At 35.8% G+C, this 22,984-nt stretch overlaps 1 protein-coding gene across 2 annotated transcripts in view; it reads right to left on the reverse strand.

Annotated features, from left to right (window-relative positions):
• Positions 1 to 788: 788 nt before the first annotated feature.
• Positions 789 to 22,984, reverse strand: part of HMMR (hyaluronan mediated motility receptor) — a 40,023-nt gene continuing 17,827 nt past the window's right edge. For both annotated transcript variants that reach the window (XM_043596524.1, XM_043596515.1), the window contains exons 11-18: positions 19,451 to 19,665; positions 16,388 to 16,504; positions 9,404 to 9,550; positions 8,982 to 9,134; positions 8,792 to 8,891; positions 7,936 to 8,112; positions 2,162 to 2,324; positions 789 to 1,647 (exon numbers count right to left, since the gene is read on the reverse strand). In XM_043596524.1, the coding sequence (XP_043452459.1) occupies positions 1,628 to 1,647; positions 2,162 to 2,324; positions 7,936 to 8,112; positions 8,792 to 8,891; positions 8,982 to 9,134; positions 9,404 to 9,550; positions 16,388 to 16,504; positions 19,451 to 19,665 (1,092 nt within the window). In that variant the 3' untranslated portion in view covers positions 789 to 1,627. The remainder of the gene's footprint in view (positions 1,648 to 2,161; positions 2,325 to 7,935; positions 8,113 to 8,791; positions 8,892 to 8,981; positions 9,135 to 9,403; positions 9,551 to 16,387; positions 16,505 to 19,450; positions 19,666 to 22,984) is intronic.

The raw sequence follows: 22,984 nt of genomic DNA on the forward strand, positions 1-22,984 counted from the left end.
TTTATATTATATTATTATTTTGCGTTTATTATTGCGTATATTATTATATCGCATTGTAATTTCTTACACATCTTGAAAATTAACCCCTTTGATGTACAGTTTGCAAATATTTTCTTGAATTCTATAGGTTCTTTTCACTTTGTTGATTTATTTAACATGCAGAAAATTTAGTTGGATGTAGTCCCACTTATCCACTTTGCTTTTGTTGCCTGTGACTTTTGGTATGAGAAGTCAGCACTAAGACCAATGTCATGAAGATTTCCTATTACATTTCTTCTAGTTGTTTTATACTTTAAGGTTTTTGAGATGATTTTTATATATGGTTCGTTCTTTTGCACTTAGATATATTTGTTGAAGATACTATCCTTTCTCTACTTATATTCTTGGCACCCTCAACTAGTTTGTGGATTTCTCACAAGGGGAATTTGTCTATGTATTATTGCTGAATCAGTATGTCTGTGGGGAGAAGGCAGGTCCAAGGGTTCTATTCTGCCATCTTGCTAATGTCATGTCTCAGTATGGTATGTTTTAACATTGCTTTAATTTTCACTTATTTTTGTCTTTATATTTGAAGTGCATTTTTTTTTATAATTTCTATATTTCTTCAGAACTGTGGCTTATAATATCATACCAACTTTGTACATCAGTTATTTTAGATGAAGATTCACCATTTCTACATAATATACTACCAAGTATGATTCTGGGGACAAGATAGAGAGGGGAGAGCAGAGACAATAAATATACCTTAAATAGAAGCATTATTGTAACTTCATATAATACAAGTTGAATAATTGGGTAAATGACTTAATGTGTGATTTTATTTCATATTACAAAAATATTAACCAAGCAGCCAGTAGTCAGATGGCAAGCACTCTATAACAAATTCTGTTGAGGTTATGAGCATAGGTTTTCAGAGTGTTACTGAATCTAAGAATTGACTGCAGAGTTTGTTAAAAATGCGTATTTTCAAGCTAAACACCAGATTCTAATTTAGTAGGACTGAGATAGAGTCTAGGAATCCACAAATTGTTGACCAACTTAGTGACCCTGGTAGGAGACAAAGAGATTACTATGGAGTTAGGCATACACTTATTTCTTATTTGAACTGGAAAAATGGATGATGGGTGTGATAGAATGAACCTTGTTAGACAATCAACGGAGAGGCAGGAACGGGCCAACGTGTTTTAGCCTAGCTTAAGAGGCTCAGATTAGAAAAGGCCTCCAGTATCACACCAAAAAACCTATGGATTTGAATCTTGAAACCAAATAAGGTTTCAGAGTAGGGGAATAATAATCTGAGTGATTTTTAAAGGAACGTTGATTTGCTGGGATGAGTTGTAAAGATGGAAGGCCAGTGAGGTTTAGAATGAGGTGATAAAGGTAAGCATCAAGGGGAGGTACAGACAATAGAAAAAAAAAGTCAGAAGTCATATTGGTAAAAATCTTGAACTTCCATTTACATACGTAAGGATAGGAAGTTAATATTAAATACATTAAAAATACTCATTACAAACATAATAGTAACAGCAACAATAGCAATAACAATAATAAAAATACTAAGAATGAAATAATCTTTAACAGGTCTTTCAGATGTTTACTTGCATAATTCTTGAAACTCCACAGGAGCTCAACAGCAGTTTGTATTGCCTGGAAGAATTATTAAGAAGAGGTGTTAGTAATCTACATTAAAACTAATCTATCAGCCATTATAAACTAAAAACAGGCATTTCCACCTTCTGTAAGGCAGGTGAAGCAATATTTTGTACCATAATTATATTTTTTAATTCACCATTAAAAAAAAAAGTTTATTTATTTTTGAGAGAGAGAGAGAGAGAGAGAGAACACAAGCAGGGTGGGGCAGAGAGAGAGAGAGAGAGAGAGAGAGAGAGAGACAGAGAGACACAGAATCCGAAGCAGGTTCCAGACTCTGAGCTGTCAGCGCAGAGCCCAATGCAGGGCTCGAACCCATGAATGGTGAGATCATGACCTGAGCTGAAGTCTTAACGCTTAACCGACTGAGCCACCCAGATGCCCCAATATGAATTTTTTATATCAGAAACTGTCAACAAATTTTCACAGTTCATAAAAATGGACAATTTGTGATATGCTGTGAAAGCAAATTCAAAGGAAGATGACACTTATCCATTTATTCATTTCTTACCTTCTTTCAATGGGGTTTTGAGAGCAAAATTTTCTTTACTTTCATGAAGAAAAGCCTTTGAAGGATCAAAGTGTTTGATACCCAGAACTTTATTCAATTCCTCCTGAAGTTTTGTTTCACTTTGTTTTTTCTTAGCAAGCTGAGAGCGGAGTTTTGACACCTCCTATGTAAGAGAAATATAGACAACAAACAATTACTAAACCTCATGTTGGTGAAATGTGTTATCAGTGTTACTGACAAATTTCCCAAGGTGCTCATGTATCAAACCAAAAGGCAAAAAATCACTACTAGATACAGGCTTTAATACTACAAATTATAAAATGACACTGAACAGGTGTGACAAAGGGGATAATGAGACATTTCAGTCTTTTTGCCACTCTACAGATACAAAGCTATGTTTCCGATAAAAGTTAATCTCCAAATTAAATGCTGAGATGAACTTGTGGCATGATAGCAAGAGAAGCTCCAGTAACCTGCTTCCTAATGAAACTAAAAATTATTAAAAAAAAAAAAAAAGGCAACCATTTAAAGCCTGTAAAAATGGTTCTAAGGCAAAACAGGCAATGAAGAAGCATCTATTCAACCAAATCTACAAAAATATGGTAAAAAAAAAAAAAAAAAAAGGTAAGGGTCTGTGGTATTTGACCCAAGTCTGCTCCCTCTCTCGCAACTCCCAGTTTAGCAAGGTGGGATAGACAGCTGCAGGCAAGAACAGGGCCCTCTGTTTCTCCAGCTCCCACTCAGAGGCTTTTCCTGTTGTTGAGGCCACATCCCAAGCAAATGTGGTTGAGAGGTGAAGGATCCTTTCTTCTGTGCAACAGGGGCTCTACCTTAGGTGCTGTGTGCAGAAAATGCTGGGAAAATGCTGCGTGCAGAAAATGCTGATCACCTTTGCTGCCTTGGCTCATAAGGTGATGATTCCATGCCAGGAAAGGCAAGCTGAGAGAACCTGAGAGTGCTCTCCTTGCCCCTCTCCCCCACGTCTGTCAAGCACTCAGTTCCCAGGCCAGATGTCTCATTCAGAGAAAAAGCTTGTCATTTTCTCCTACTTCAGCTCCAGAACCCTGTCTCAGAGATTTTACCTGGGGGAGCAGGGGTAGAGAAGTAGACTATAAAACACATAGTTCCTAATTTCTCCCCAAAGGAACTGACTTCACTTGCAACAGCATTTGGAGAAGTTCAAGCTGGAGGGTGCTGTGAATAACAGTCAAGGTGGTGGTGCAAGGAAGCTGGGAGGTGATTCAAAATACAGGCAAAGCTGTAGGTTTACAACTGGTGAATAAGACAGCTGGGAGAAGTCCTTCTGGGGTCAGCACACAATCAATCAATGACCTAAGACATAATTCCAACAAAGGAGCCAGAATTCAACTGGATTAGTTTGAAGAGCAATTTATACTCCAGGGCACTGTTAAGAGCAATAAGTGACTAGTTATCCAGTTTAACGTGTGATGAGGGAAATAGAGGAGACAGCTCTACCAAAATCAGTGTCATCCCAGGGTGACCGTGGGCACACTTCAGACTGAACCTCCCTGAGCAACAGTATCAGAGGCACTACACTACTGGGGGGGTGGGGGAGGAGGAACAGACTTCACTAGCACAACCCAGCCAATTACTAAACAAATCAACAAGAAAATAACACACCTTGAAGGAAAGGGCTGTAACCAAAGGTGCTACAACATATAATCTAAAATATCCACTTTCCAACAAAAAAGGCAGGAAAGCATGACCTATACATTGGAAAAAAGCAGGGAACAAAAACTGCCTGTGAGAGTAACCAGACACTGGATTTATTCAAAAACGGTTTCAAAGTAGCCATTATAAATATGTTCACAGAACTAAGAGAACTAAAAAAAAAAAAAAAAAAAAAAGTGTGAATAGTCAAATTACTAGAATCAGAAATGAAAGAAGGGACATGGTGACTGACCTTACAAAATAAAAAGGATTACAAAAAAAATACTATGAAGAGTTGTATATCCATAAGTCAGATAACTTAAATGAAACAGAGAACTTCATAGAAAGACACAAACTACTGAAACTCTCTCAAAAAGAAAGTCAGTATGAATAGACTCATAAGAAGAGACTGGATAATAAAAACTACCCACACACACAAAAAGCTCAGATCCAGATGGCTTCACTACTGAATTCTATTGCACAGTCAATGAATAATTAATACCAATTCACAAACTATTTCAAAAAATTGAAAAGACAAAATCTTTCCCAACTAATTTTATGAGGTCAGCATTGATACCAGAACCAAATAAAACCAAAAATATTGTATGAAACCTGTAGACCAATATCTGTCGGGAATATGGATGAAAAAAACCTCAGCATATATTAGCAAAAGGAATCCAGCAATACAAAGGGAATTATGCACCATGGCCAAGCAAAATTGATCAGAATGCAAGGTTAATTTAATATCCAAAAATCAATTAATTTCAGAAATAAACAGAATGAAAGTCACATGATCATCTCAACAGACACAGAAAAGGTGCTGGACAAAATTTAATACCCTTTCATGGTAAAAACACTAAAAAAACCAGGAATAGAAGGAAATTTTCTCACCCTGATAAAGAGTATCTGTGACAAGCCTGCAACTAATAGTATACTTAACAGAGAAAGTGTGAATGCTTTCCCCCACCCAAATCAGGACCAAAACAAGGATCTCCACTCACACCATTTCAACTTTGTCTGGAGGTTCCAGCCAGGGAACTTATTAGGCAAGAAAAAGTAATCAAAGGCATTCAGGTTAAAAGAGAAGTAAAACTATCTCTATTTACAAATGATCATCTATACAGAAAATCCTAAGGAAACCACTAAAAATCTATTACAACAAATAAATGAGTTCAGCAGGATTGAAAGATACAATTTCAGTATACAAAAATCAATTTTATTTCTACACACTTGCCAGGAACCATCTGAAAATGAAATTAAGAAAACAACTTCATTTACAATAACCTCAAAAAGGATAAAATACTTAGGAACAAGTTTAACAAAAGTGTAAAACTTATAATTTCAAAACTCCAAACCATTGTTGAAAGAGATTAAAGATGTAAATAATTGGAAAAACATCCCATGTTCATGGATCAGAAGATGTAACATAGTTAAGATGGCAATTGACCCAAACCTATCTACAGATTCAACATAATTCCCATGTGAATCTCAGATGACTTCTTTGTAAAAATTGAATAGCTGATTCTGCAATTCATATGGAATTGCAAGGGACCCAGAATAGCCAAAACAATCTTGAAAAAGAAGAAAAGTAGGCGGATTCATGCCTCCTGGTTTTAAGCATTCTTTTCCTTTCCCCTTTGCCCTCTCTCCCTCATTTCCTTCCTTCATAGAATCCCAAGTAGGCTCTGTGACATCAGTGCAGAGCCTGACACAGGGCTTGAATCCATAGAACCTGAGTCAAAATCAAGAGTCGGATGTTTGAGCCATCCAGGTGTCCCTACCCTTTTTTAAGGTTATTTATTTATTTATTTATTTATGCATGCCTTCTGGTTTTAAAACTTACTACAATCCAACTGTAATTAAGACAGTGTGGAAGCACAAGGACAGCTATATAGATCAGTGGAAAACATTTGAGACTCTAGAAATAAACCATAAATATGTGGTCAGCTGATTTTCAACAAGGGTGTGCAGATCATTCATTGGAGGAATGAATAGTCTCTTCAACAAATGGCATGAGAACAACTAGATATCCACATGCTAAAGTATAAAGTTGGACACTTACCTCTCACTGTCTACAAAATCCTCAAATGTATCAATGAACTCAATGTAAAAGTTAAAACTGTAAAAACCCTTAGAAGAAAACATAGGGATAAATCTTCAAGATCTGGGATTTGGCAAAAGATTGTTAGAGAATAAAGAACAAGAAACAGAGGAAAAAATAGATACATCGCACTTTGTCAAAATTTTGTGCTTCAACAAACATCAAGAAAGTGAATGTACAGAATGAGAGAAAATATTTTCAAAGACTACATGTGATAAGGAACATATACATAATATATAAAGGACTCTCATAATTTGTTAAAAAAACAATAATCCAAATAAAAATAGGCAAAGGATATACACAGATATTTCTTCCAGGGAAGATATACAAATGGCCAATAAGGACATGAATAGATGGTCAGCATCAGTCACCAGGGAAATGCAAATTAAAACCACAATTAGGTATCTCTTCATATCCACTAGTATAGTCAGAATGAAAAAGTCACATAACAAATGTTGGTAAAGATATGGAAAAACCAGAACCCTCATACTTTATAGGTGGAATGTAGAAAGATATAACTGCTGTGGAAAACAGTTCCTCAAACGATTAAACATTAAGTTACCCAATTACCTAGAAATTGCACTTTTAAGTACAACCCAAGAGAAACCAAAACATGTCCACACAAAAACTTGTACATGAATGTTTATGGTAGCATTATTCATAACATTCTGAAGATGGAAACAAGTCAGATGTCTATCAACTGACAAATGAATAAAAATGTGACATATCTAAGCAATTAAATATTATTAGGTCATAAAGAAGAATGAAGTACGGACACATGCTATACTACATGGATGAACTTTGAAAACACTGTTAATTAAAACAAGCAAGCCACAAAAGACCACATATTATTTGAGCGCACAAATAGGAAATATTCAGAATAGGGAAATTTATGGACAAAAAGTAGTTTAGTAGTGGGAGGGGTGAATGAGGAGATAAGGAGATGACAGTTAAAGGGTAAGGAGTTTCAGTCTAAGGTGATGCAAATATCCTAAAATTGTGCAGATGGTTGCATATTTGTGAATGTACTAAGACCTACTGAGTTGTATAAAACTCAACTTTAAATGGGTGAATTGTATGGTATGTGAATTATATCTTAATAAAGCTGTTAAAAACAACTTAAACGATTAACTGCTTTTTTAAAGTAATCTCATGACCCCAACATTAAGAGTCATGTGCTCTACCCACTAAGCCAGCCAGGTATCCCAAATGCTTAACTATTTTTGAATACTGCTTATCTTTATATTTATTTATACCAAGGATTTTGCTATTTTGCAAATAGAAATGGATGTGTAAAGCTCTGTGAATTCTTCCAATTACACTGGTGATAGTTTTTGAAAAAAAATTTTAAAGTTTATTTTTTTGAGAGACACAATGTGAAGTGGGGGGGGGGGGGAGAGGGGTGGGGAAGGGCAGAGAGAAAGGGAGACACAGAATCTAGAGCAGGCTCCAGGCTCTGAGCTGTCAGCACAGGCCCAACGCGGGGCTCAAACCCACAAAGTGTGAGATCATGACCTGAGCCGAAGTCAGACGCTTAACCAACTGAGTCACCCAGATGCCCCTAGTGATTTTAAAAAATGTTTAAAAAATGTTTATTTTTGAAAGAGTGAGAATGTGTGAGAGTGGGGGAGGGCTGGAGAGAGAGAGAGAGACAGAGGATCTGAAGGGGGCTCTGTGATGACAGCAGAGGCCCCAGTGTGGGGCTTGAACCCACGAACTATGAAATCATGACTTGACCTGAAGTTAGGTGCTTAACCGAATCAGCCACCCAGGTGTCCCACTAGTGATTTCTAATATACTAATGAAGTATTTGGAAAACCTAAGAACATAATACCCATCTGGTCAATGGTCTAAAATAAATCCATAATTCTCAGATGGATTTTCCCCTATAAACTTAAGTTTTCCTGATATCAAAGTTCTTTGTTGAACTTAAATGTTACAGTTAGAATAAAAAATACCCCACCCTGATATCTTCAGTAGGACTAAGTGTTATTTTACAAACCGATTTGAGTTGGCTATTTTCATCTTTCAGTTTCACAACATGCTTGATTTTTTGCTTTAGATTTTGATGACCCAGTAATTTAGCATAAGAATCTCTTAGTTTATTAAGCTGTTCCTGAGCTGCTCCATGTTCATTCAACAAAGCCTGTTTCTCTGCTTCAAAAGCATCCAGTTGTAGCTGAAAAAGAGGTTTTTTATAATTAGAAATGTTAAATTTACTTGTCTCATAGAAACTACAGAGGAAAAAAGAAAAAAGAAACTACAAGGAAATTCAGGTACAAGAACATAAAAAACAATGGACGAAAACAGATCATGCTGACATATTCTCAGGTTCTCCATAAATTCTGGCTCTTTCAAAAAAACTTTTGTGTATTTCATTTCAAAGGTCATTAAAGTAGGGAGAAACCCATGGAAAGAAGGCCAGGAGCCAGCCTACTCTGTATATCATCTGCATCATCACGTTATAACCAATACTGCCCTCCCACTCTTTTTAAGGGTCAAGATTAGCCTTTATCCTTTTTGAAGATCAGTTTATTAATTTGAGAAACACTGAGCAAGATTGTAACAAAATAAGCATCAAAAATTTACATAGATTCATTATCAAAAATTTCTATCAGGAGAGCCTTCTAAACTATTAACTTTAAGTCTCTTATGACAAGTTCTTAACCTATAGAAAGCGGCATAAAAAATGTCTGCAGAATAATTTAAAAAAATGTAAAGTCCCCTTTAATAGGGAGTTAAATTGGCACTGGAAATGCACAGCAAAATGATCTTTCAGTAAAATCATGTCACTGTTGTGACTGTGACAGGGAACAAAGTGCCTAAACCAAACAGAAGTGAGTGTGGTCCTGACAAACCTGGAAAGGTTTTGTTTTATTATACAGTTCTTTATAAAGGAGATGCCACTTATTCATTTCCTCAGTTAATTCTGCCACTGTGTTTTCTTTTCCAGCTTTTCTGTAAGGGAAAAAAATGAAATTAAAAAACATAGTGTGCTAGAAAAAATAACTGAGGTTATGTGGCAGTCCAGTTCTAAACCTAGATTACCTTGCTTCTTCCTCTTCCAGTTGTTTCCTAAACTCTTCACCTTGTTGCTTGAGTTGGTTCTGCAAATCAGTTATTGTTTTAAGAGAAGAGACTGTGATTTCTTTAATTTCTGCTTCTTTAAGTGCTGATTTGGTCTGCAGATCTAGAAGCATCCTTGGGTTTGAGAGAGGAGAGTCCACTAAACATTTTATAGCCATTTAGTAACTTTCCCCCCTTTCTTTTACTGAAAAAACAAATGAAAAACACAACTCAAGGAACTCTTCAAGAATTTTACCTTCTTAACTGTGCAAATTCTTACTTTGCAGTTGAAGATCACCCAAAGCTATAATTCCCTGGATCACTTCGTAGCTGGCTTTCAACATTAAACTGTCTTAACAGTTCTAAGGCTACAAGTATGGGCAGGTTTTATTTTTCCCACATACCTTGCATATTCTTCATTTGCGCTCTCAGTTGCCAATATCTGATGTTGAATGTCCTCTGCACTTTTCTCGGCACTGGCCACTTTTTCCTGAAGTGCTGAATTCTTCAGCTTAAGATCTTCTATTTCATTAGCTGTCAGTGCTTTATAACTAAGTAAAAAGAAAATTAAAACAATGTATTATACAATATAAACTTTGCAGTTACACAGATTCAGTGTTCTGAGGTACTAAGGAGCTTATATGGCATAGGCTGTTCATTCAGAAAAAAAAAAAAAGTGCCTACTATGTATATGAAGTATACTTAACATGAAAATTACTCCAAAATGAACAAATATATGATCCCTGCAAATATGGTCACAGAGTTATGGTCTTATGGTAATATATGGAAATTCCTCTCCAGGCCTTGGCAAAAAAATGGGAAATAATATGTCTAATTAAATTTGTGGTATATGTTATGAAGAAAACTTTAGAAAACCTTAAACTGCAAAACAGGGGAACGTACTTTCTTTGGTGATTCAGAAAAGGCCTTTCTAGGGAATTTATAGTTAAACTGATGTGATGGACAAAGAAAAGTTATCTAAGGATTTAAGGAAAAGTATTTCAGAAGGAAAAGATGCATATGTGTTCTGAGGCAGGTAGAACACTGCATTAAGACACGAGATTGGAGTCTACCGAATAAGAGCGGCCGGCGTAGATGCTAAAGCCATGGGCCAGTAATCACCGTGGTGCACATCAGCCCTGGTGAGTGAAAAAGAGGGTTAGACTAAGGACTTGGCAGTCGAAAGATGTGAAATCTCTTTTGAAAGCAAAATCTGAATTTCACTAAATACGTTGGATATTGGGAGAAAGGGAGAGAAAGTGATTAAAGATGACTCTAAGATTTACAGAAAGAGAAGATGGGAAGATTAAGATGTCACTGACTGAAATAAAAAAGAATGAGACAGAGGTAGAGAGAGATAGAAGAGAAATCACAAGTTGTTTTAGACAGGTTAATATTACACAGTAGTGAGATATCTGCTTGGAGGTGTCAAGTAGGCAGCTGGATATACGAGTATAAAGCTCAAAGGAAAGATCTGGTTTGAAGAAATGAATTTTAATACTATTGGCATACTGATGGTGAGTGAAGTCACAGAGTAGCTAGAAACCTCCTAAGGTACTATTTCTCAAAGTAGCAGGAAGGGAAATCCCTTCACAAGGTTGAAAACAGCACTAAAGCATAATATATGATATATATGTCATAATACATTGTATCACTGACTGTGATATTTGGAATCTTGAGGTTCAGGGAATTCAGAGAATTTGGTAGCACAGTGTTTTGGGAGAAAGGGAAAATTTCTGGGTGACGGACTGGTCACTCTGGCTGACATGTTTCTAGAAGTGAGTGTGTGCATTTGTTTGAACAAGTCCTGGGCTTTCGCAGTGATGGTGGGAGAGGAAGAGTCTCCTTGCGGCTGCACTTCTGTGAATAGTTTTCTCCCCTGAAAGGACAGACTGTGGTAAAGAAATGAAAATAAATTGAAGCAATAAGTCCAAAGATAGAATTAGAAAATGTTAAATTTCCTTTTTAAAAAAAAAAAAAAATTTTTTTTAACGTTTATTTATTTTTGAGACAGAGAGAGAGACAGAGCATGAACGGGGGAGGGGCAGAGAGAGAGGAGACACAGAATCGGAAGCAGGCTCCAGGCTCTGAGCCATCAGCCCAGAGCCCGACGCGGGGCTCGAACTCATGGACTGCGAGATGGTGACCTGAGCTGAAGTCGGACACTTAACCGACTGAGCCACCCAGGCGCCCGAGAAAATGTTAAATTTCCAAATGCCCATCTATTCAGATGGGTGGCTTTCTCAGTGTCCTTTTCTCCTGTGATCATTTGCTCCCACCTCCTGCTTGCAATAGTAGTTTAATGAACAGTTTGAGAACAAATCATTAAGTACATATGCATGCGTATACAACTGTGCTTTGAAGATAAAGCAAGTTTGAATTCATCAAAAAAGGATTAAAAATTTCTGTTTTCTGATAAGAGTTACTTTGTATTTTGCTTTCTATTAAAATGTATTTAGTTTCAAAAAAAAGATCATTGGGGAAAGAAAGTACTATTCAATGAATGGGCATTAAGCAATATGTTCTCCATATGGAAAAACAAAAATAAATTTGATCCCAGTTTTACTTCACACACAGAAATTAATTCTAGATGGAAAAATGAAACTTAAAAAAATAAGTTAATACCTTTTGGGATAGAAAGTTTTTTTATAACTTTTTATATATAAGCTTTTTCCAGAAAAGGGAAGGCGGATTATCTCCAGGAAAAAAGCCATTTTATACTAAGTACACTGGCAAAATTGAAGAAATCTAACAAGCTGTGGAGAGGAAGTAGATCAATGGTTACTCGTACAACGCTAGTGAGAGTGTAGAGTGTACAAATTGTTTTGTAAAGCAATTTGGCATTAAATTTTAAAGTTGAGCAGTCACAAATGTATGGTTTTAGAGTAATTCTTATTCAAGTATACTAGGAGACTACAAGAATATTAGTAAAAATACTATTAATAGTAACAAAAGAATCTACCAAACATTTAAAGAAGAGTTAATACCTACTCTTTTCAGTAATTAAACTTATAAGAGGATGAAAAACTTCCAAATTCATTCTGTGAGGCCAGTATCACCCTGATACCAAAACCAGATAAAGACACCAAAAAAAAAAAAAACCCAAACAAAACAAAAACAAAAACAAAGAGAGAGAAAGAGGGAGAGGGAGAGAGAAGAAGGGAGGGAACTACAGGCCAGTATCTCTTATAAATATGGATGCAAAAATCCTCCAAAAATATTAGCAAACTGAATCCAACAATACATTAAAAAAGTCTTACACTACAATCAAATAAGATTTATTCTCAGGATGCAAGGGTGGTTCAATAGTTACAAAACAATCAATGTGAACATCACATCAGTAAGAAAAAGGATGACAATCATATGATCATTTCAGTAGATGCAGAAAAAATATCTGACAAAGTATAACATCCATTCATGATAAAAACCCTCTGCAAAGTATGTCTAGAGGGAGCATACCTCAACATAATAAAGGCCATCTATGAAAAACCCACAGCTAACATCACATCATACTCAATAGTGAAAAACTGAGAGCTTTTCCCTTAAGGTCAGGAACAAGACAAGGATATTCACTCTCACCATTTTCATTCAACACAGGACTGGAAAAAGTCCTAGCTACAGCAATTGGACAACAAAAAAGAAGTGAAAGGCATCCAAATTGCTAAGGGAGAAGTAAAACTCTATTTGCAGATGACACGACACCATATATAGAAAACCCTAAAGACTCCAACAAAACTAGTAGAATTGATAAATGAATAAATAAATTTTTAGTAAAGTTACAGGATACAAAGTCAACGTATAGAAATCTGTTGCATTCCTATATACTAATAATGAAGCAGCAAAAATTAAGAAAACTACCATTTACAACTGCACGAAAAACAATAAAATAGGAATGAACTTAACCAAAGAGGTGAAAGACCTGTACTCTGAAAACTATAAAACACTGATGAAAGAAATTCAAGACAATGCGAAGAAATGGAAAGACATTTCATGCTCATAGTTTGGAAGAACAAATATTGTTAAAATGTCTATACTACCTGAAGCAATCTACAGATTTAAAGCAATCCCTATCAAAATACCAACAGCATTTTTCACAGAACTAGTGCAAACAATCCTAAAATTTGTATGTAACCACAAAAGACCTCGAATAGCCAAAGCAATCTTGAAAAAGAAAAAAAAAAACAAAACACTTGAGGTATCACAATTCCAGATTTCAACTTATATCACAAAGTGCCAGTAATTAAAACAGTATATGGTATTGGCATAAAAATACAGACACACAGATTAATGGAACAGAATAGAAAACCCAGAAATAAGCCCACAATTATATGGTCAATTAACCTTTGACAAGGGAAGAATGAATACACACAATAGGAGAGACAATCTCTTCAACAAATGGTGTTGAGAAAACTGGATAGCTACATGAAAAAGAATGAAAATGGGCCACTTTCTTTCATCATACACAAAAATAAATTCAAAATGGATTAAAGACCTAAATGTGAGACCTGAAACAATAAAAATCCTTGAAGAGAGCACAGCATTAATCTCTGACATTGATTATAGCAACATTTTTCTAGGTATGTCTACTGAGGCAAGGGAAATAAAAGCAAAAACAATTGATTGGGACTATGTAAGAATGAAAAGTTCTGGCACTTCGAGTGAAGGCAACAGTTAACAAAACTAAAAGGCAGCTTACTGAATGGTAGATGCTATTTGCAAATTACGTATCTGATGAAGGGTTAGTATCCAAAATATATAAAGGACTGATACAACTCAATATCCAAAAACCAAATAGTCTAATTAAAAAAATGAGAAGACATGAACAGACATTTCCCCAAAGATATCCAGATGGCCAACAGATACATGCTCAACATCACTCATTATCAGAGAAACGCAAGTCAAAACTACAATGAGATATCACCTCACACTTGTCAGAATGGCTAATATAAAAATAACACAAGAAACAAGTATTATGAGGATGTGAGAAAAAGGAATCCTTTTGCACTGTTGGTGGAGTTTGCAAACTGGTGTAGCCACTTTGGAAAAAAGTATGGGGGTTCCTCAAAAAATTATAAATAGAACTACCCCATGACCCAGTAATCACACTACTGGGAATTTACCCCCAATATATAAAAATACTCATTCAAAGGGATACAAGCACCCCTATGTTTATTGTAGCTTTATTTACAACAGCCAAATTATGGAAGCGGGCTAACTGTCCACAGATGAATGAATACAGAAGATGTGGTGTGTATATATCTACACACACACACACACACACACACAGAGGAATATTATTCAGCCAGAAAAAAGAATGATATCTTGCTATTTGCAGCAACATGGATAGAACTAGAGAGTGTAACGCTAAGTGTAGTAAGTCAAAAAACACAAATACTATACGATCTCACACGTGCAATTTAAGAAACAAACAAGCAAAAGTAAATAAATAAATGAATAAATAAACAAGACAAAGCAAGAAACAGATTCTTAACTATAGAGAACAAACTGATGAGTTACTAGAGGGTAAGTTGGTGGGAGGGTATGGGGAAAATAGGGGATGGGGATTATAGAGCACACTTATGATGAAAGAAGCAACAAAAAAAGGAAAACAACTCGAAAGTCCAAAGTGAGAATGGGTAAATTGTGATATACTAATAAAATCGAACACGTTACAGCAGCCACTATGAACAAACTATAACCTCAGTCAACAATGTGATTCAATTCTAGAAACCTACATATTGCAGAATAAAAAAGACAAGTCCCAGGAAATGACATAAACCATGACGTCATTTTTTGGCCAAGTTCAAGTTCAGCACAAAAGTAGTATTACATAAAATATTATTTGTGTGGATATACATGTAATAAAATTATATATAGGAAAAAAGTGAGGCAATTATAAATGGAGGCTCTGAGATGGTGTTTCCGTTGGTGGAAAGCATGCAGATGGTGGAGGAACTCCTACATAGATACCAAGTTGTTGAATCTTTTGGCTTACTGGTTTGGTTGTCTTTTATGGGCTTATACATGTTGATTTTATCTTTATGCTTTATAATTTATGTAACTTGTTTATATTTTGTATTTCTTAAATATATTAAGATAGACACAAGAAAAAGAGACCTTCTGAAATGGTCTAAAGTAATATAACAAAAATGTTCATATTAATACTCTCTTGGTGTGAGATGCATATACATTTCTTAAACTATCCTCTGCAATGTATAGTTCCCCCACAAATAAACTTTTTTTTAAAGGGAAAATAATAAGTAGATGATATAGGAAGTGAGGAAGTGGATACAGTAGGTATAGAGAATCTTCTATTTATTTATTTATTTTTTAAAATTATTATTTTTTTTTAATGTTTATTTTTGACACAGAGAGCATGAATGAGGGAGGGTCAGAGAGAGAGGGAGACATAGAATCTGAAGCAGGCTCCAGGCTTTGAGCTGTCAGCACAGAGCCCGACGCGGGGCTCGAACTCACGGACTGTGAGATTATGACCTGAGCCGAAGTTGGCCACTTAACCGACTGAGCCACCCAACGCCCTGAGAATCTTCTATTTAGATGAGCTATAAAGATGAGTGGAATTTTGGATTAAAAAAGGGTGTTGGGAGTGAGAGGTATTGCTGGATAGCTGCAGGAGGAAGTTGGGGGGAGCTGTCAAAGGAGTTAATAAAATTTATATATTTTACTTTATTATTTTTTTAAAGTTTTTTTTTCTAAATTTATTTTTATATTTTGAGAGAGAGAGATAAAGAGAGAGCGTGCATGTGTATGCAAGTGAGGGAGGGGCAGAGGGAGAGGGAGGGAGACAATTCCAAGCAGGCTCCATGCTCCACGCTAAGCACGGAGCCCCATACAGGGCTTAATCTCAAGACCATGGGGTCATGACCTAAGCCAAAATTGAGTCGGATGCTTAACTGACTGAGCCACCCAGGCACTCTGAATTTATGTATTTCAAAGATAAATGAACATTAACATGTTTTAATACAGATTGGAAAAAATCCAGTAGAAAGGCTGTAAAGGATAAGTGAAATATAAAGTCACTTCTCCTGTAACAGGTGGGAAGATAGGATGAGCATAAAGGCAGGTGTGTTTATAGGCAGGGTAATGAGATAAAAGCTTTAGAATTCTTCATGAGGAAAATAATGGTGTCAGGAGAGTAAGACAGAAGGGCCAAAGGATTGAGAGTTCATGAAATTTGAAGTGGATGGCAGGAAAGGAAATTCCTATGCATAAGATTACCAGGTAACCCTGAATGCCCATTTATGGTTGGTCATTATGGAATCTACAGTAATACCAACTATCTGTGTGATTGTTTTTTCAGATTTTTCTAGATAAGCACCCTCCCTACTCATATCATATTTGAGAGTGTAGGCTCCCAATAAAAATACCTTTCAAATTGAGCAGTAACATCTCCAAGGTTTTGCACTGTACTCTGATACCTTTCCTGTAAAAGCAGGGTGGCTTGAGCGTGAGCAGCGTTACTTTTCTCTAGTTCAGCTTCTTTCCTAAGGAACAATTAAAAGATAAAAGGCTAATTACAAATCATATTCTATGAAAGCGGACAGTATTTACCTTTGGCACTGTGAATCATGTGTCCAATGTCTGTATCTGCATAAACTACTGGACCGTTCAGATCTAACTTTATGACCTACTTCTAATAGCATGTTTATTTATGTACTAACTTCTCTTCTGGCTTCATCTTATCCTTCCTGCCCTTATTTTACTTTCATTTTCATCCTAATTTACTCATTTCTAAATTTATCTTTTGACACTATATGCACGTATGTAGGTAGTTTAAACATTTTTTTTTTTAGAAGAAGGTAGGGTAAAAAGACTCTAAAACACAATCTTAATGGCAGCAGCCAAATTACCAGCTAAAAAGCTGGCTGACTGAGTAAAGTGTCTCTGCGTTTAAGAAACACTCTTTAACTACACTTGGTATTTCTTTGAAAAAAGAGTTGATAGCACTATGTAGATTTAAATTAAAAAAAATTTCTTTTAATGTTTATTTTTGAGCGAGAGAGATAGAGTGCGAGCAGGGGAGGGTCAGAGAGAGAGGGAGACACAGAATTTGAAGCAGGCTCAAGGCTCTGAACCATCAACACAGAGCCTGATGTGGGACTCAAACCCATGAACCGTGAGATCATGACCTGAGCCGAAGTTGGACTCTTAACTGACTGAGCCACGCAAGTGCCCTTAGGACTATGTAGATTTATTTTGATTATTTCAGTAATCCATACATGAAATTGTTATTAAAAAAATATTCAATAACTTATTTGGTGGATTACTTACACAGACAAAATAGCTTTTAAGTCATCTTTATTCATATATATTACAAACCTCAGAACGTTTTTGAAATATTAACATTACATATTACCAAAATAGTGAGAAAAATTTTGAGATATACACATGAGCTTGTAAGAGACCTTTTAAAGAACATATAGAACTAAGAACTATAAATAAGAAGCTTTATTTGCTTATAGGCTAAGTTGGACACAGATAAAATAAATGGAACTAATCAAATTCCTTCTGTAATGAGCATGGGATTAAAAAATACACACACCAACAGCTAAAAGCAATCACATAGTACTAAAGGCTTTATAATAAAAATATTCTCTTCCCTGCCCCACAGAGAAATCATTTCCAATTTTCTTATTTTTTCTCTTATGCCTAAGATTTCAGGTTGGAAGGGACCTTAGAGATCACGTTATTACAATCCCTTTATTTTATATCTGATGAAATAGTAAATTAATTAGAATTGTCTTGCTTAGAATCGCACAGCTGGTTAACAGATCCAGCAATAAAATCCTTATCTCCTGACCTTTGCACTGAATTCCTTGAGTTGAATAAATGATTGTCTCAACTTTCTTTCTTCCCTGAAACTGATGTCATCTACTCAGTTTCTTAAAGTGCCTGCTCCCTGAGAATGGTTCCAGTATAGAACAATTCCCTAAGAATACTCTGGTACTTCTCCCCGCAAAAGCAGGCATATAAAAAACCTTTGTGTCCTTTTTATCACTTACCACCACAAGAAAACAACAAAAAAAAAAGGATTTTAACAAAAGTATCCAACAGGAGACAGATACACAGTTGTGAGATATACTACAGTCCTGTAGACTCATGTACAGTTCTTGGTTCCTTGCTAGAAATATTTTTAGTAATGAAATCTTAAGCAGTCAAATAATGTTAATTATTGTAGATACAGTTTGAACTCAAGAATCCACTTGGTATTTTAACCTAAATAAATGTAGTAGAGAAGGATGCATAATGTGATGAAAGTAATACGGAAATAGCAATAAAAGAAAAGCCTGAGGGGCGCCTGGCTGGCTTACTTGGTACAGCGTGCAACTCTTGATGTTGGGGTGGTGAGTTCAAGCCCCACGTTGGGCATAGATCTTACTTTAAAAACAAAGAAAGAAAGAAAGAAAGAAAGAAAGAAAGAAAGAAAGAAAGAAAGAAAGAAAAGCCCAAGATCTCTTAAATTTCTTATTTTTGAATGTTGCCCAGGTTCGGTTGTTTTTTTTTCTCATTTTGTTTTCATTGCTACTTCTGAGTATTTGTGCTCCCTTAGAAAAGGTACTTAAAGGTATAACTTATGCTTATGCTATGTAAACTGATGTACACACAGGGAAAAAATGGAAATGTTTCTTATTAAAGGGTGAGATTCTTAGCCTTTTTTCTAAATCTGTTATTGCTATAATGCTGATGTCCAACAATTTTAGACAACGTAACAGCAGTAAAGAAACCCCAAATTTTGAGTTTGTTTATTAACAGCCTTTTAAATTAAACCTCTTGCCTAAAAAAAAAAAAAAAAAAAAAAGAAAGGGCAGGGGCGCCTGGGTGGCTCAGTTGGTTAAGCATCCGACTTCAGCTCAGGTCACGATCTCACGGTTTGTGTGTTCGAACCCCGCCGGGCTCCATGCTAACAGCTCAGAGCCTGAGCCTGCTTCAGGTTCTGTGTTTCCCTCTCTCTTTGCCTCTCCCCAACTCATGCTGTTTTTCTCTCTCAAAAGTAAGTGAACATTTAAAAAAAAAAAAAAAAAAGAAAGGGCACAGCTTCTGATTTTGGCTGTCATACTTGTTTGTATGCATATTCTATGGGTATACTTTTTTTGAGTTTTATTTATTTATATTTAGAGAGGTGGGGGGAGGGGCAGAGAGAATCCCAAGGAGACTCTGTGATGTCAGTGCAGAGTTCGATGCCAGGCTCAATCTCACAAACCATGAGATTGTGACGTGAGCTGGAATCAAGAGTCAGATGCTTAACCAACTGAGTCACCCAGGTGCCCCTCTATAGGTATACTTTACCTCTCTGTGTCTACTCCTTACTTGTAAAAGAATTCCAACCTTACTTACTTGCATGACTGAAGTGAGATTGCTAAGAGAATGTACTGGAAAGCACATTTTAACATCTGAAGTCATATGAGACATGAGATCTTATTGATACCAACCCTTTCAGCTTTTCTTCTAGGAGTTTCAGTTCCTCAGCTCTAGATTTTGTTTCCTCTTCCAATTGTGTAATCAGCCTTTCAGCTTGTTCCTCCTTTTGCTGTAATTTATCTAGTTCTTCCAGTGTTTGCTTTAATTCTTCCTCAAAGAGATCTCTCTCTTTCATCATTTCCTCTTGAAAAGAACCTAGCTTCTGTTGAAGACTGGAGGACAACTCCTACATCCAAATAGAAACCAACAAAATAATATGAAATGGCATCAAGAGATTTTTACTAATGACAAAAAAAAGAAGTACAGAAAGTAAAGTATGAATACTAAATTCAAGAGCCTCAAAAAAACAAAAACCTTTGAAAAATACGGATATCACCTGCATCTTGTCATTGATTATATTCTGCACCTTGTTAACAATGTGGTAAATGTTTTTTCAGTTTTTCTATGCAACACACACTCACACACTTCTTATAAAACTAAAATTATATTCTACAACTGACTTTTAGCATTTTTTTCTCAGAGGATACCACAGAAAAAGTGTACTATGATTTTGACAGTACATAAATATATTTTAAAGTTATATAATATACAGGGGCACCTGGGTGGTTCAGTCTGTTAAATGTTCAGCTCAGGTCACGACCTCATAGTTTGTGAGTTCAAGCCCCACAATGGGCTCTGTGCTGACAGCACAGAGCCTGTTTGGGATTCTCTCTCTCTCCGCCCTCTGTCTCAAAATAAACATTTAAAAAATAAAGTTATACAAAGCACAAATATATCAATACTGGGAAAAGGTTCTAACATTAAAATAAAGTGAAGACACAAATAAATGGAGAGATTCTGTGCTCATGAATTGAAAAAATTAATATTGCTAAAATATCCATGCAACCACAGCGATCTATAGATTCAGTGCAATCCCTATCAAAATGGGAATTTTCACAGATATAGAACAATGGAATAAGATAAAATTCGTATGGAAGCACAAAATACCCTGAATAGCCAAAGTGCTCTTGAGAAAGAAGAACAAAGTTGGAGGTATCATACTCCCTGATTTCAAACTATGTTACTCAAAATAGTATGGTGATGGCATACTAACAGACACATTGATCACTAGAACAGAATAGAGCATAGAAACAAGCCCACACATATTAATTTATGATAAAGGAGTCAAAAATATACAAAGGGGAAAGAACAGTTTCTTCAATAAATGGTACTGGTAAAAGTGGAAAACCACAAACAAAAGAATAAAAGTGCACTACTACCTTAATACCATTCACAAAAATTAAATAAAAATGTATTAAATGTAAGACCTGAAACCATAAAACTCCTAGAAGAAAACATAGGCAGTAAGGTTATTGACATTGTTCTTGGTGATGATCTTTTGGATAGAACACCAAAGCAAAGGAAACAAAAGCAAAAATAAACAAGTGGGACTACATCAAACCAAAAAGTTTCTGGGGGCGCCTGGGTGGCTGAGTCAGTTAAAGCATCCGACTTCTGCTCAGGTCATGATCTCACAGCTCGTGAGTTCAAGCCCCATGTTGGGCTCTGTGCTGATAACTCAGAGCCTAGAGCCTGCTTCGGATTCTGTGTCTCCCTCTCCTGTTTCTGCCTCTCCCCAGTTCACTCTGTCTCTCCCAAAAATAAATAAATGTAAAAAAAAAAAAAAAAAAAAAAGCTTCTGCACAGTAAAAGAAACCATCAAGAAAATGAAAATGTAACTTACTTACATGGGAGAAAATATTTGCAAATCATATATCAGAGCAGACAGGGGTTATAACCAAAATATATAAAGAACTCTTACAATTCAAAAGCAAAAAACCCAACTCTAATTAAAAACTGGGTAGCAGATCTAAAGAGGCATTTCTCCAAACATACAGATGGCCAACAGGTACGTGAAAAGATGCTCAACATCACTAATCAACAGGGAAATGTAAATCAAAACCATAATGAGATTCACCTCATACCAGAATGGCTATTATCAATAAGACAAGAAATATGGGTGCCTGGCTGGCTCAGTCAGTGGAGCATGTAACTCTTTACCTTGGGGTCTGAGTTTGAGCCCCATGTTGGGCACAGAGATTACTTGAAAAAAAAAAAAAGACAATAGACAGTAAGTGTTGGCAAGGATGTGGAGAAAAGGGAACGCTTGTGCACTGTTGCTGGGAATGTCAATTGGTGCAGTCACTATGGAAAAGAGCATGAATGATCCTCAAAAAATTAAATACAGAATTGCCATACAATCTAGTAATTCCAGTTCTAAGTATTTATTTGAAGAAAATGAAAATACACACTTGAAAAGATTATGCACCCAATGTTCATATCAGCAATATTTACCACAGTCAAGATATGGAAAAAACTTAAATGTCTACTGATGGATGGATGAATAAAGAAAATGTGGTATATATACACACAAATTGATTATTATTCAGCTATAAAAAAGAAAATCTTGTTATTTGTGATGCTATGGATGGACTCTGAGGGTATTATATTAAGTGGAATAAATCAGACAAAGAAAGAACAATATTATATGATCTTACTTATATGTGGAATCTGGAAACAAACAAAAACCCAGCCATAGAGAACAGACCGATGGTTGCCAGAAGTGGGGGTGGGTAAAACGGGTGAAAGAGTCAAAAGGTACAAACTTCCAGTTAAAAAATACTTCAGTCATGGAGTGTTATAGCATGGTGACTATAGTTAACAGTACTGTATTGCACTTTGGAAGTTGCTGAGAGAGTCTTAAACACTCCTCAGAAGAAAAAAAATTTATAGTTCTATATAGTGATAGATGCTAACTAGACTTATTGTGGTAGTAAGTTTGCAACATATACAAATGTTAAATTGTTATGTCATATACCTGAAACTTACATAATGTTGTAAGTCAGTTATACCTCAATAAAAAAGCAAAAGCAAAACCCAGTGTAGATGTGCCCAGGAACACTCTATGAAAGAAAACAGGGCCCTTTGCCTTTAAAAAGAACGGTCAACATATGGGGCGCCTGGATGGCTCAGTCTATTAAGTGTCTGGCTTTGGCTCAGGTCATGATCTCCAGATTTGTGAGTTCAAGCCCCGCATTGGGCTCTGTCTTGACAGCTCAGAGCCAGGAGCCTGCTTCAGATTGTGTCTCCCTCTCTCTCTCTCTCTCTCTCAAAAATAAACATTAAAAAAAAATTTAAAAAGAATGGTCAATGTAAATAAGCATTCTCTCCATCCTGTACACTCCTAACAATGCATTTAGGAGACACATCTCTTAAATACTAAGATACAAGAAAACATTTGAAAGGTCTGCCAACAGTAACTGCAGTTGTGGGACTGGATGGGACAAAAAATAACAAAAAACAAAAAACAAATGAAGTGGACAAATGCTTCTGACTATACCACACCCCAATCCTAGTTTCCTCATTGTAGAGATAACCACTAGTTTTGGTATATATGCCTTCTAGTCTTTTTTACACATTTATACACTTAAAAAATACATACATATAAATGATATATACTACGTATGTAACGAACATTTAAAAAAATCCTAAAAATAGTTGAGATC

Source organism: Prionailurus bengalensis, chromosome A1, assembly GCF_016509475.1.
Source record: "Prionailurus bengalensis isolate Pbe53 chromosome A1, Fcat_Pben_1.1_paternal_pri, whole genome shotgun sequence".
NCBI classification, from domain to species: Eukaryota; Metazoa; Chordata; class Mammalia; order Carnivora; family Felidae; genus Prionailurus; species Prionailurus bengalensis.